The following is a 13,960-nucleotide window of genomic DNA, read 5'->3' as shown; positions in this document are numbered from 1 at the left end:
GACGCAGTGGGCCGCCAACATACTTCCTGCTTGGCTTTTCACAGTAAAACGGTCGGGAAGACTCCAGTGACGTGCGGTGAGGGTTAGGGTAGGTGAGGCACTCACTCAGCGTCAGATTTACAAACGTACTGTATGACGCTAAGGCACTGACTCACAGATTTACATGCATACATGGTTGTTATCCCATTCTTGATTAAATTTAATAACATTTTAAACACACCGCTGTACATTGAAACACACCACTGCAGTATTCTTACCTTTACTTGTAAATGAAGTCCATTCTCCTGTCTTTCTGGACGAAGATCTCAATGACAGGGAAAGCAATAAAGTCGATTTTTGGCAGCACAACCACAAAGCCAGTCTTTTTTAGAGTACCAATCCTTTTGAAACGAACGTGTTGTAGTCCGTCCCGGGAGGCCCGTAGTTTGAATTAATCCTCGCAAATCTGGCGTTGGTCTTCCCTTACTTAAGGTTTCTTGCTTTGACTGAAAGTCAAGTTTTGAAAAATTTCTTATTTTCGAGATTATATCCTCTATTGTGGGCGGCTCGGTGGCGCACTGGGTAGCACGTCCGCCTCACAGTTAGGAGGGTGCGGGTTCGATTCCACCTCCGGCCCTCCTTGTGTGGAGTTTGCATGATCTCCCTGGGCCCGCGTGGGTTTTCTCCGGGCACTCCGGTTTCTTCCCACATCACAAAAACATGCTTGGTAGGCCGATTGAAGACTCCAAATTGTCCCTAGGTGTGAGTGCGAGTGCAAATAGTTGTTTGTCTCTGTGTGCCCTGCGATTGGCTGGCAACCGGTTCAGGGTGTCCCCCGCCTACTGCCCGATGACGGCTGGGATAGGCTCCAGCACGCCCGCGACGCCCGTGGGGACTAAGCGCTTCAGAAAATGGATAGATGGATGGATATCCTCTATTGTCAGGGAAAATAAAGCCAAATAGCAACGCGTTAGCACCGAATGTTGTTGGTTGTTTATCTTTTCTTATTACCGTTTTTTTCCATGTATAATGCGCCCCCATGTATAATATGCACCCTAAAAATGGCATGTCGATGCTGGAAAAAAGCCTGTACCCATGTATAATACGCACCCAAATTTTGACTCCCACTTAAGTCCGTAAATGTAAAATTATTTCAGAAAAAAGATCATCTTTGGGAACAACCGGATGTTATTCTGCCGGTCAGTATCACTGCGCATGCGCTAGCAAACTCAATAGCGAAGAAATGTTTCGGATTTGTGTAGGGTACATTGTGACAGCAAACGAGCAGGTGATCGAACAAGCGTCTGATACGAGAGCATTGTGTTCGTATGGAGCATGTTTGAAGTGAACAGCAGAGAAGAAAGCGCATCTGTAATGGCGGCCTCCGTATCATATCTGTATTAAAAAAAATATATATATTTTTTTGTCTTTTTTTTTGTACCCATGTATAATGCGCACCCCAGATTTTAGGACAATAAATTAGTTAAATTTTGCGCATTATACATGGAAAAAAAACGGTAATTCTTAATTTACTCTCGCATTTACTCGTGTCGTGAACTATTAGCCGCAGGCTCACTATCGCCGCATCTTCGAGGCAAAGGTACTGGCTGCCTCAAGGCCCGTATTTTTTCGGTGACTGCAAGCACGCGCCGTTTGCACGCGCTCAGTACAGTGTGTGAGTGGTGCACACTCTCACACGCACGCCCTGAGAGGCACTACCTGTCACTGCCTCAACCTCCATGATTCTCATCTCCCATTGTTATTTGAACAAGAAATACAGCTATTTTGACTATGAAAATGATCCAAATGTATAGGAAACACACCAAAATTGCATTAAAAGCATAGACCACAGGACAGATATATATATTATGTTTTATTGTATTATTCATTTTTTAACAACTTATGGTGACAGCTGAGGAAACCATGTTGAGGCCTTTACTGCCCCTGGTGGCAAGTTGAGGCACTGCCTCACCTGCCTCCTATGAGTGCACGTGCCTGGAAGACTCAGAGGTGCGGCCTGGAATTTGTTCTGCTCATTCAGCGGATTTACCGGAGACAAATTTGACTTTGATTAAAAGGCACTAAAAGTGTCCATGTTCGGCCCCAGGAACAAAATCATTGGCTTCTTTTTCAAATGCTTTTCATTCATGAGAAGTAAAAAAAGATCATGTGATTCAAGGTAACTTGAGCAAATTGCCCAGAGAGGAGTGAGGGGGAGTATTCATTCTCTCAAAGTCGTTTGGGTCATGTTTGTGGCTTCCCAAAAGACGCAACAGGCAAGTTGAAGAGAAAAACCTTTATTGTGAAAATGTCTCCTGCCAGATGTCATAGTGACGCCAACTTAGTAGACGTAGAAAAGAAGAACCGTTATAAAAATGAAGTTTGCACACGCTCAGTTTGCAGCATTTTCGATGGTCAAACGATAAAAAAGAAAAACAAGTACACACAACACAGAGAACCCCCCAAAAAGAGAAAAAACAAGGCAGTCACTCCAAGTTAGCATCCGCGTTAGCATCCTGTTCATGCTCCTCCTCTTCTGTGAGGCAAAAAAAAAACATTAAACAAATGTACCGTGGTTTATTAAGTCTTTTTTCTCACTCTTTTCATCCATTTTTTAAATTGTTGAATAACACCCTTAACATTGATAGTAGGAGAAGAGCCTCACCACCGTCTTCTCGTGAAAAAAGAATTTCCAAAACAGACATAGATTTTGTTCACACTTAAATGACGGGGACGGCAGGCGCCGTTTTCACGCGCAACCGAGGAGGGGAACGCTAAGAAAAAGTGCTTTGCTGGATTTTGGTGGAGTTTTTTTTGCCACAAGTGCGTGTGCACACCTACGTTGCGTGCGCAATGCACGTACTAGGCCACAAAGCATTCTGTAAAACCGGAGCCGTCGCTTTCACACCTGCCGTCACGCGACGCTGAGCATCCTTTGACGGCCGAGTGCAAAGCTCGCTTTCCCTCGTTTGTGTTCTTGACATGTCAAACTTTCAGGACGCGGCGGCCTCGTACTCTTCAGTCTTGTTTGCTTTGTCGTGTCACGTGTTGAAGTTTTTAAGAGCGCCAGCTGCTTTCCTCAAGACATGGTTTCTCCACTTTGAGCCTTCTACATGCGGCTAAGCATTTTTTCCCACAAGTAGTCACGTTGTTCCTCGACAACATTTCCAGCGCTTAAACAAAAAGTCTCCTTTTTCTCTACCTTCAGTGCTTAAAATGCTCCAAAACGGAACTGCTCTTTGAAAACGGCATGGAGTCTTGGAGACAATCATTGTTGGAATATCGGAATACGTGAAGCCGCAACGGCCGGGTCAAAAGGACTGTGTCAAAGGAGCTGTGGAGTCCCAGAATGCTTTGCGTCGCCCGCTCACCATACATCCAGCCGGTTTTGTCAACGAGACGACAGCACGAAAGCAAAGCAGAGAAGACTATGAAAATTTAAAGGAGAAAGTACAAACGTTTTCTTTTTTTTTGTAGTTTCCTGCAGCACAGCAACCTCCCAAACCTCCCTGGGTTGTTTTGGGGTTCACAAGAGAGCACAGAGAAGACACAACGACGATAGCTGCGGCGGCGACAGCGCACACACGGCACAGAGCAACACACACAGGAACAGGAAGTGGCGACACCAAAAACGCGGCGACGGAGGGGAACAAAAAAAACAACACTTTTGCGCGCTAAGCACATTTTTGCGGGCTCATCTTTTTCATCTTAGCAAAAAATACAAATGACGTAGATTCACAGTGCTCGTTAGATTTTTTTTTCCATTTTTGGGGGTGGGCAACGCCCCCTGGACATATGGTCGGTTTTCCAAAGTTGGCGGAAGAAGTGCGGAAAACAAACGTATCATATCAAACAGCAAGCGGTCAGTCAGACATTCATTTTTAAATTAGCCATTCTAACTCGTTAGAATCAATGCTAGCTGATTAGTCCCAATGCTAGCTGATTAGTCCCAATGTCAGCCAATTAGTGTCATTGCTGACCAATTACCATCCATGCTAAATGATAAACTCGCTGACCAGCATCACCATTATTGTCTGTTAAGCTTCACCACAAGCTAATTAGCATAAATGAGTCAATTACAGATGCAATGTAGCTGATTAGCATCCATGCTAACTGATTAACATCAAGCCAATTGCACTAGTGATGCTAAACGATTAGCACCGATGCTAACTGGTTAACGTTGCGGTCCACTGAGTAGCATCAATTCTAATAACCAATTAGCCTTAAAGCTAGTCAGTAACTCACTTCAATACTTATTAATTAGCCAAATGTAGCCAATTCTAGTAGTGATGCTGATTGGTCAGCATCAACAATTGCTAACCAATCAAAATCAACGCTAGCTGCATAGCCTCAGTATCACTGAGACGATAACGTAGCACCACCAGTGTGTCGTCCTCGAAACTCCAAGATGGACGGGACTGGGTGACGCAACAGGAATTAGTTCCACATTCTCAAGTCGCTTGTTTTTCTGTGCATGTCACTTTTGTATTGTTTTCTAGCCTTGCCAGCGACAACAGGAAGTAATGATGTCAACAACCTTCAGCTAGATCAGCGAGGGAGCAAAATGGTGGCAAGAAGAAGTGAGGATTTCAAAAAGTGCTACACAAGCTCTGGCATTCAGGTCATCCTTCCATCTTTCCCTTCTATTTGCTATCCTCACTACTTCTTTTCTTGCCTGTCCTTCCTTCCTTCCTTCCTTCCTTCCTTCCTTCCTTCCTTCCTTCCTTCCTTCCTTCCTTCCTTCCTTCCTTCCTTCCTTCCTTCCTTCCTTCCTTCCTTCCTTCCTTCCTTCAACACAGTAGAGTCGGAAGCACAGTAACCCGGTCTCCGGTCTGGGCCGGTTTGGGCCAGTCCCCACTAGTTGTCCTTTCTCTGGGCTTGAATGCCGTTCGTGTAGATGGGAAACGGCAGCGTGGAGAAAATTCCATCAGCTGTGGTGAACACGTTGGCAGCGGCGGCCGCTGCCGACACCTGCGCTGTCCCTGCGGTGGCCCCTGGAGAGCCTGCAAAGGGCCCTGTGGTGGCAGCGGCTGACATGTTGAGACGGTGCACGTGGTGGTACAGCATCTCCATGGGGGTCTTGGGGTCCAGGCCGAAACCCGGGGCGTCCACAAAGTTCACAGAGGCGTTGGGCAGCAGGCTCCCCGGCGCCATTGGGAGCGTGACGTCAGCGGGCGCATAGCGGATGGTCCCGGTGGTGTACACACGGGGCGGCGTGCTGCCACTGGGCGCCACTGTGACGCGGTGGACAAGCGGCAGGACCATGTTCCCCGCCTGCAAGCGCTGCAGCACTTCCAGGTCACCTGAGCACAACAGCGAAGACGACGAAGCTGAGGACGTGGCCAAAGTTGTAGCGGGGGAGTCTTGCCGCTTGTCGCGCGGCGACGACGAGAGGGGCGGCGATAGGGGATCTGCCGAGGAGCTGCTGGAGGGCAGCACTAAACTGGCCGGGGTGGAGCTTCCATTATAAGGGGGCTTCCTGGCCCCAGCCCCGCCCTCGGTGGCGGGCGGCGTCAGCGCGGTGTCAGGAATGGGGACCTGGAGGGAGCCGCCCTGCTTGAGGGGTCCTGGGGTGGCCGGCTTGGCCGTCATGCTGTACGGCGATTCGTTACGGGAAATCTCCCTGTTGGGCGGAAAGTTCCAGATACTGCTGTCGTTGTCAAAGTTAATGGGCTCCGACATTTCCGTCTTGATCTTCAGGACGGCCAAAGTGCTGCCGCGCAGGGACCCGAGAGGTTGCAAGGAGTCTGGCGCCTCGGTGGCATCCATCAGCGGGACTGGGCTGGCCAGCGTCGATGACAGGCGCAACTTTCTGCCTCGTGTCCGGTCCCATTTATGCAATCTCCGTCGCTTACGGCTTAGGAGGTTTTCCGCGCCGCCGCTGGCCGGCTCATCACCGTCCCTCTCCTCTTCCTCCTCCGACGAGGACGACTGCGAAGGATGAAAATGCTCGTCGGCCTCGCTGTAATGCTCCACTTTGATCTGAAGGCCGTCCAGGACGCTGTCCATCCCGGCCGCTGCTGCAGCGGGCTCGGCGGTGTCGCTGTCTGGGCTATCATCGCTGTCATTGCTGTCCGGACTGTCGGCGTCGTCACAGCACGTCTCGGGCTCCTTCCGCCGCTTGGCTTCCTGCTCGGACGAGCTCTGCAATCGGCCGCGGCGCTGCAAATTGGCCTCCGTGTCCGTGCCATGCTCAGATTGGCCTGGCTTGCACGCCGCCTTCTCGTTGTCTGGCGAGACAAACAAATATTCCACAGATGAACGCAACAAAAAAAACAAGATGTGCTGTTCTCCCCTTAAGTTTGGGATAGGCCAAACTCACCCGAGTTTTCTTTAGACTCACAGTCCGAGTCAGAGGATTCCAAGGAATCCAAAACCTTTTCTGGAAGGTTTGGCATTTGGCCAAAGTCAATGGGCGTGTTCTTGTATTCGTGATTACTGCATATGCAAATGTAGAATCACATGACAAAGAAGAAAAGAAATGGCTCAACAAATATTTAAAACAATATAATATATATTTCATTTCTGTCTTGATATTTTTCTCAAACCGCTGTATTCCTAATAAAATGGTGTGTATGAATGTCAAGTTAAAATGTGTCCAAAAATACAATCAAAATAAAATCTTAACTTTTGAAACTGTTTTAATGAATACCTTAATTTTGATGATAAATAATAATACGTGATCGTATGATTGAAAGAAGGAAAAATGACTGTAGCCTGGGGGACATCAAACCTGAGCACGTAGTTGACCCAGATGACGTTCTTGTCGCCGGCGTTTTTGGCGTTGACGGCGATGGTGGCGCTGGACTGGATCCAAACGTAGCCGGCGCTCCTCTGGATCCAGCGGTAGTACTTGGTCACGCACTGGCCTTTGTTCATAACTGCGCACACACGCGGGCACGTCACAAACCGACTCTCGCTCGGTCACAAATGTAGCTTTTGTACGTGGCAACCACGCGGCCGAGTGGAGGACCTGCGTCATCTCAGGCGCGGTGAGCGTTTTAGTCCACTAGGTGGTGCTGCGACTGTGTGAATGAGAGCACCGTCAAACGACTTTCACTCGCAATTCAGGTGAGGAAGATTGGGAGCCAGGGCAGGACAGGAAGCCTTCTCGCGGGCGGAACGATCTGGCGCCAATGCTGATGGCTAACCATTGATAAAGAACAGTGGCGGTCCCGAGCAATTTGGTGCCCTAGGCAAGATTTTCCCTGGAGCCCCCTGGCCGTGGTCGTGGTGTGCGGCGTATGCACCACGCAAACTCGCGGACTCAGCTGCGTGCATCTAGCACGGTGCTCGAACGTGCAAGATCAGGGGTCACCAACACGGTGCCCGCGGGCACCAGGTCGCCCGTGATGACTCCATGAGTCGCCCGCAAGACTGTTCTAAAATTAGCTCAAATAGCGGCACTTGTCAAGTTGTCAGTGAGCTGCAATTTATTTTACAGTCAAACCTCGGTTTTCGAACGTCCCGGTTCTCGAAATAATCGGGATTCGAACAAAAAATTCGAGACTTTTTTGCTTCGGTTGTTGAACAAAATTCGGAGGTCGAACCTCGGGTGATGAGCTGGGAGGACCCGAGAAAACCCGACCGCGCGGCCCAGATGCCGACTGACTCCGTTGTTATTGTATTTTCGTTACTTTGAGGATTGTATTAACCCCTAATCATGCCTCCAAAGAAAGCAAATGGGAGCAATAAAGCCATACTAAAACACAAAGATGCTCTTAAAGCAGTGCTTCTCAAATAGTGGGGGGGGGGGCGCGGTGCTATACCTGGGGGGGCGCGTGTGACCCTGGGGAACAGGCTTTTTTTTTGGCAGTACTAGAATAAAGTGTAATTTCGCATCTACTACAGCAGGCGGCAGTGGCGTTCTCATTGTTACTTCTGTCACGTTTGCGACAGTGCAACATTTTACGACTTACAAGACAAGTTAGGATAGTCACGGTGGGGAGTGGGGGGGCGCGAATAGTTTTCTTCTTGCTAGGGGGGGGCGTAACAGAAAATAATTGAGAAGCACTGTCTTAAAGAAATGCGACAGTGAGCGCCCGGCGCGCTGCGGTTGCGCGATCGGACCAAATTAAGCTCCCTGCGCACTGAGGTCCACTTAAATTTTGGAAAGTACATCAGGACTTAAAAAATATTTTCTAAATTTTAGCGATAGCTCTGTCACAATAATTCGACCAGCGCGGTGCAGTTGTGCGGTCGGCGACGGGCTACTGTTGCGCGTTCGGTGGTGCGCTGCGGTTGCGCGATCGGACCAAATTGAGCTCCCTGCGCACTGTACATCAGGACTTTAAAAATATGGTGAAAGCCAAATTGAGCAAATTGGCTATTTCAGAAGTGTTTGTCACACTGGTAGCCCTTTGCCTTAATCAGTACCCAGGAAGTAGCTCTTGGTTTAAGAAAGGTTGGTGACCCCGGCGCTAGATCTTCTGCTGGGCTAAACCAAAAGACAGTCAGCTGGAGGGTGTTTGCTGTGATGCCCCAAACATAGAATTGTTAAAGCCTGCAATACGTATGTAGGGTGCCTTTTATGAATTATATCAAAATGTGCATTTATATGAGTTAGAACAACTAATAATAAAATAATAATTAAAAAAGAAATGTTTTTTTCTGGTAGCTCGGTGACGCACTGGGTAGCACGTCCGCCTCACAGTTAGGAGGGTGCGGGTTCGATTCCACCTTCGGCCCTCCCTGTGTGGAGTTTGCATGTTCTCCCCGGGCCCACAAGGATTTTCTCCGGGCACTCCGGTTTCCTCCCACATCCCAAAAACATGCTTGGTAGGCTGATTGAAGACTCCAAATTGGCCCGAGGTGTGAGTGCGAGTGCGAACGGTTGTTTGTCTCTGTGTGCCCTGCGATTGGCTGGCAACCGGTTCAAGGTGTCCCCCGCCTACTTCCTGATGACGGCTGGGATAGGCTCCAGCACTCCCGCGACCCCCGTGTGGACTAAGCGGTTCAGAAAATGGATGGATGGATGTATGTATGTATTTTTCTTTGGGTGGTTGCAGGTCTCCCCCTCTCCCCCAACTGTCGCCCTAGGGCCGCCCTTGACAAATAACCTTTTGGACGACCACCGGGGCAAGAGTTGCGTGGAGGCAGTTGCCTTGGAGGCAGTTGCCGTGGAGGCAGTTGCGATGAGCCACAAATGTCATAACGGCGAACAAAGCCATCAAGTCAGCCAATCAGAGAGAAGCAAGAGCGGGAAATAAGACAAACGTGGACGGTTTTGGGGTTGGTTGCTTGTGGGGCGTGCACGTCGCTTGTAGCTTAGCTTAGCTGTGTGCGCACTGAGTCTGCCAGTCAAGCACATGAAAAAGACAAACTTTGCTCTTTGACATTGAAGTGACTTTGTGCTGCGTTTTACGTCTCCTTTTCGTCTTTTTCAGCGGCGTCCCTCATCATCTTTGCAAAGCGCATCTCGTCAGCCACGGGGGCTTAAAACATGAATGATAGATTGGAAATCGTGTTTGGATCTTGCTGAGGATGAGGAGGACGAGGGTGAGGAAGGTGGGCAAGGATGAGGGGAGCAAGGTAGGATGAGGAAGGGGGAGGTGAAGATTGGAAGGCCGAGGATGAGGGGGGTGATGATGTTAAGGTGAAGAAGGAAAGTTAGGAAGAAGAGATAGATGGGCATGAGGAAGAGGATGAAGGGTGAGGAAGATGAGGAAGGCGATGATGAGGGTCAGGAGGAGGATTTTGACAAAGATGCTTTTCAGTAGTGAAGCTTGAAACAAAGCTTCAAATTTGCTTCATGAACAGGTTATTGTATTTTTTACCTCCTGGCGCCCTGTTCAACATCGGGCTCAAAGTCTGTTGACTTGCCATCAAAGTCGCATCGCAACTAACGGCTTGAATTGTTCCTGTTTCCGGGCAAATCCTACTGGGGCACTACTCACGGTCGAGGTGACTTTGCTTGATGGCGTCCACATCCTCGGCGTGGATCAGCTGGTAGCAGCGTTTGCCCACAATGTCGGTGGCGGACACGTCCATGTAGTCGCTGATTCTGACAATGTAAACGTGAAGCAAAGTTACACACAACGCTTAGTGTGTGTGTGTGTGTGTGTGCGCGTGTGTGTACATACGTGCGCATACAGATCAAAATAGAAGAATTGCCAGATTCCCAGGGCAGTCCAAGTTAAGACCCCACATTCCAAACTTTCGAATGAATTCAGATAAGAGCACACCTTGTCCCCCTGAAGCCGCTTTTGCGCTTCCTGTAATCATTACAGTGTTACAGTGTAATGCAGGGGTGGGCCACATCCCGCGGGACCGTTTGATCCGGCCCGCCAACCCTGAATAAATTGTATTATTAAACATTTTTTTGGTCATTTTGCCTGCAATGACTGCGTTTCCCCAGTAGATGGGGAAGCGCTCGCCTGCGCATTTACTACCGGAAGCCGTGTCAGAAAGCTCGGTGCACACTCACAAGTGCGTGTACGTACTCAGTAGTACGGACATGGCGCACTCGCGCTCTATTTGTATCAGTCTCGAATTTAGAGCGTGGGCTGTGACGACAGCGTTCTTGTAATTCGCGCGCTGAGCTTTCAGATGCAGTTTTACGCTAAAGCCACCCACAAACCTTCCCCTGGAATCCTTCCATTAAAATGAGTGGCCCGAAAAAAAGAAGTGAGTGCCGAATGTTAAAAAAGAGTGGCCAATTTGACTCGACGTACGCGACGTGACGTTCAGCCACATCAACATCACAGATCATGGTAAAGGGACCAATACCTCGGATCTCTCCTAAGAATTGCCACAACAAATTTTACTCCAGACTACGACGCACTCGCAAAAAAGGGAGACCAACAACACTGTTCCCACTGAAAATGAAGGGGAGGCTCTCAAGTTTGTTGTAAAAAAATGCATTTTGAATATGATTTGTACACATAGCAGGGATTGAAACTGCCATTCTCATTTTCAAACAATGCAGGATGCTCAAGGACACCTGTTTGGGACTAATCTTAACCTGTAAAGTTCTTAAGGCTTGCTTTAAGGAAGTGTTTCCCGTCTCCTCACCTCTGTTACCAGGTGAGTTAAAACTCTGCTCTGATTTTCAGATACCCCTCACCCTGTTGCCGTTTTGATTACTTTATTTGGATGTATGCTTTTACCGATTCTTCAAGATGATATATTTGGTCAGAATGTTTGCTGTTTGATGTGATCTCATAAGATAAACATCTTTCATTAATCTGACCTGCAGGCACTGAAGTGATGGAGACTGTTATTCATAATAACTGTCGTATTTTATGAGAATCATTGATAGCAGTTTTTTAGTGTTTTTTTTTTTTTTTTAACGCTGTTAATAAATGCATTTGTTTTCAAAAAACTTTTTTTGAATATCCATGCTTTACTACCTACTAAAGGCCAAAACCCTTTATGCAATGACCTTTACAGGTCGTTTATATTACTCCACACAAACACTACGTCCATCTGCTCCTGGTTCGGCCCTCCGGTCCAAATTTAGAACCCAGTTTGGCCCGCGAGTCAAAATGTTTGCCCACCCCTGGTGTAATGGAAGTGGCCGGCACTCGTCATTGTGTCGCTCGCAGCAGCCACAAAAAGATTCCATTTGAGCCTTGGCTGTTTTTCCCCCTTTTTCCTTTTTTGGTAACAAGAAAACAAGCATCTTTCTTCTCTCTTTGCGCATTGTCGAGCCTGATAGAATCTTGATGGTCGGCCGGTTAAGTCGCAAGCGAGATGGTATCTCTTTTATCTGGACGGCGGCGAACAAGATAGATCCATCAGAGACTCTGCCACCCGCAGTTTATGGCGCGCCGTTCGCGCATGAATAAAAATGTGCGATCGGCCACTGGATGGACAGACGGACGGACGCGGCCTCACATTGGGAATCTTGAAAGAAGGCGGCGGAACGAAATTCAATCACATGCAAAAGTGGAAGAAGCAAATGCGAGAAAAAAGTTTCAAGCGGTTTGTCATCTAAGCAATGCCGCTAAACTGTTGGCATTAGCACGCTAACGGCTGGACAAGGGCCATGTGATGACTTGGAAGTGTCACGTGCTGGCGCCACCTGTGACAGGACCACGCCCCCCCTGTCAGTGGAATCGCCGCCACCTGCCACGGGCTCATGGACAGCGCTATATCAGCGCCGCCAGCGCAGACCCGAGTGTCAGTCTGTCCCGTGATGCTGCTCGCTCTTCTGTCCCTGGAAACTGACTCACTTGACGATTCGGAGATCCCGCAGAATCGCTTGTTCCCCCCAGCCAGATCGCCGCTCCAGCGCCAGCTGTTCCCATCGTACCCCTCCACAATAAAGTCTCTGTCGCTACGCACTTGGCTGTACTGTCCGATCCCTTACAGGAAGAGGAAATGCACAAACACATGAGTCTTGACTACTTTAGCACGATTAGCATTGGCACCCTTCAAGGCAGAGTTCGTCTAGAAGAATTCCACACCCAGTGGCTGTTCTTCACTGAATTACTCTCTGAGCGAGGCGACTTCCGAGCGTGGTTTTTGTTTTTTTATTAGAACAGTATATGCGCCAAAATATTTTAAAAGAGCCCTTGTAAATGTAATTGCGATTGAACTCGATATACCAGAATAACTCTTATACAAAACATCCCTTCATAAATTATAAATTTAAATAATCATGCCTTTACATCCATCCATCCATCCATCCATCCATCCATCCATCCATCCATCCATCCATCCATCCATCCATCCATCCATCCATCCATCCATCCATCCATCCATCCATCCATTTTCTGTACCGCTCAGTCCCCACGGGGGCCGCGGGATGCCGTTACATGCTAAATACTATTAATTTAAATATCATAATAATGAAAGGAATAACTTCATCAATAATAATTATAAATATTAACGTAATAAATGTCATGAATGACAGATAATGAAAAGTTTTTCAAGGAAGGAGGAATGATTAGCTCCTCGGTAATGAAGTGGGTGAAACAGCAACGTGTACATATTTTGTTAAGTTAGACAAACTGATAGACTTTTTCATGTTCATATGTGTGCAAATCTTATGATTTTATATAAACATAACTGCTCAATCAGAACACGGATACAACAGTCTCACACTCTCACACTCTCGCACTCTCGCACACACGCACACACACACACACACACACACGCACACACACAGACACACGCACACACACACACATACAGACACACACACACACACACACGCACACTTTCAATTATGACACAAAAAACTGTTGTCATGAAATATAGTTGCACTAGCAAATGGTAACTGTTTGTCGATGAAACAGATATGAACATTCCGTTAGCTAATTACGGACCAACGAAATAAGTAGGCCTAATAACTGAACTTGTAACAGTCTTGTTGTAAAACACAAAATTAGATCATGTTTGTTGAGTTAAAACCGAATTATAAGTTGTGGCCTATAAGCAAAGCAAGCATAAGGGAAGGCAGAAAATTAACCTAAACAGAATGCTAACAAACGTAAAAGGTAGGTATATCATGAATTATTATTAGCCCTTAATTTACAGTGTTGGGAACTCACTACCTGTTCAAAAAATTAACTGCGTTATTAATTATATTATTGAATAAAAATAACTTGTTACCGGGGAAAGTGTTAGTTAAAAAAAAAAAACATAACACAATAAATGCACGTTTTTGCCTTTAACCGCAATGAAATTGAAATTCATGTTGATATCGCCACCTTGAAAATGCTAACTTTTCAGCTGTCCTGAGTCACCATTTCTGCCTCTTCTGTGTTGTGTATACTACCGATGAAAGTGCGTCGGTCAGCACACGTGAAAAGCACAGGCTCTGATTGGTTACCATAACGCTGCCTTAGCCAATCGCTCACTGACTTGTTAGTTAACCCGGAAACTACTCACTTGCCTCAGGCTCGTCCACCCAGCCTGCAGCTGAAGGGGAGCGAAATTGCCAATTCCCCAGACAGTGATAAAACTGCTTTGCAGCGCAATTTTTTTTAGGGGGAAAGGAGGCTTGAAACATAAATGAATGCCGCCCATGTTG

General features: G+C 47.5%; 1 protein-coding gene across 1 annotated transcript in view; it reads right to left on the bottom strand.

Annotated features, from left to right (window-relative positions):
- Positions 1–2,260: 2,260 nt before the first annotated feature.
- The window catches only part of LOC133169101 (neuronal PAS domain-containing protein 3), an 87,366-nt gene continuing 75,666 nt past the window's right edge, over positions 2,261–13,960 (bottom strand). The window contains exons 9-12 of the mRNA XM_061301009.1: positions 9,876–9,982; positions 6,713–6,860; positions 6,302–6,417; positions 2,261–6,209 (exon numbers count right to left, since the gene is read on the bottom strand). Coding sequence (XP_061156993.1) covers positions 4,837–6,209; positions 6,302–6,417; positions 6,713–6,860; positions 9,876–9,982 — 1,744 coding nt within the window. The 3' untranslated portion in view covers positions 2,261–4,836. The remainder of the gene's footprint in view (positions 6,210–6,301; positions 6,418–6,712; positions 6,861–9,875; positions 9,983–13,960) is intronic.

The sequence above is a fragment of the Syngnathus typhle genome, linkage group LG16 (genome assembly GCF_033458585.1).
Source record: "Syngnathus typhle isolate RoL2023-S1 ecotype Sweden linkage group LG16, RoL_Styp_1.0, whole genome shotgun sequence".
Classification (NCBI taxonomy): Eukaryota; Metazoa; Chordata; class Actinopteri; order Syngnathiformes; family Syngnathidae; genus Syngnathus; species Syngnathus typhle.
This window is presented reverse-complemented; position numbering and strand designations above follow the sequence as displayed.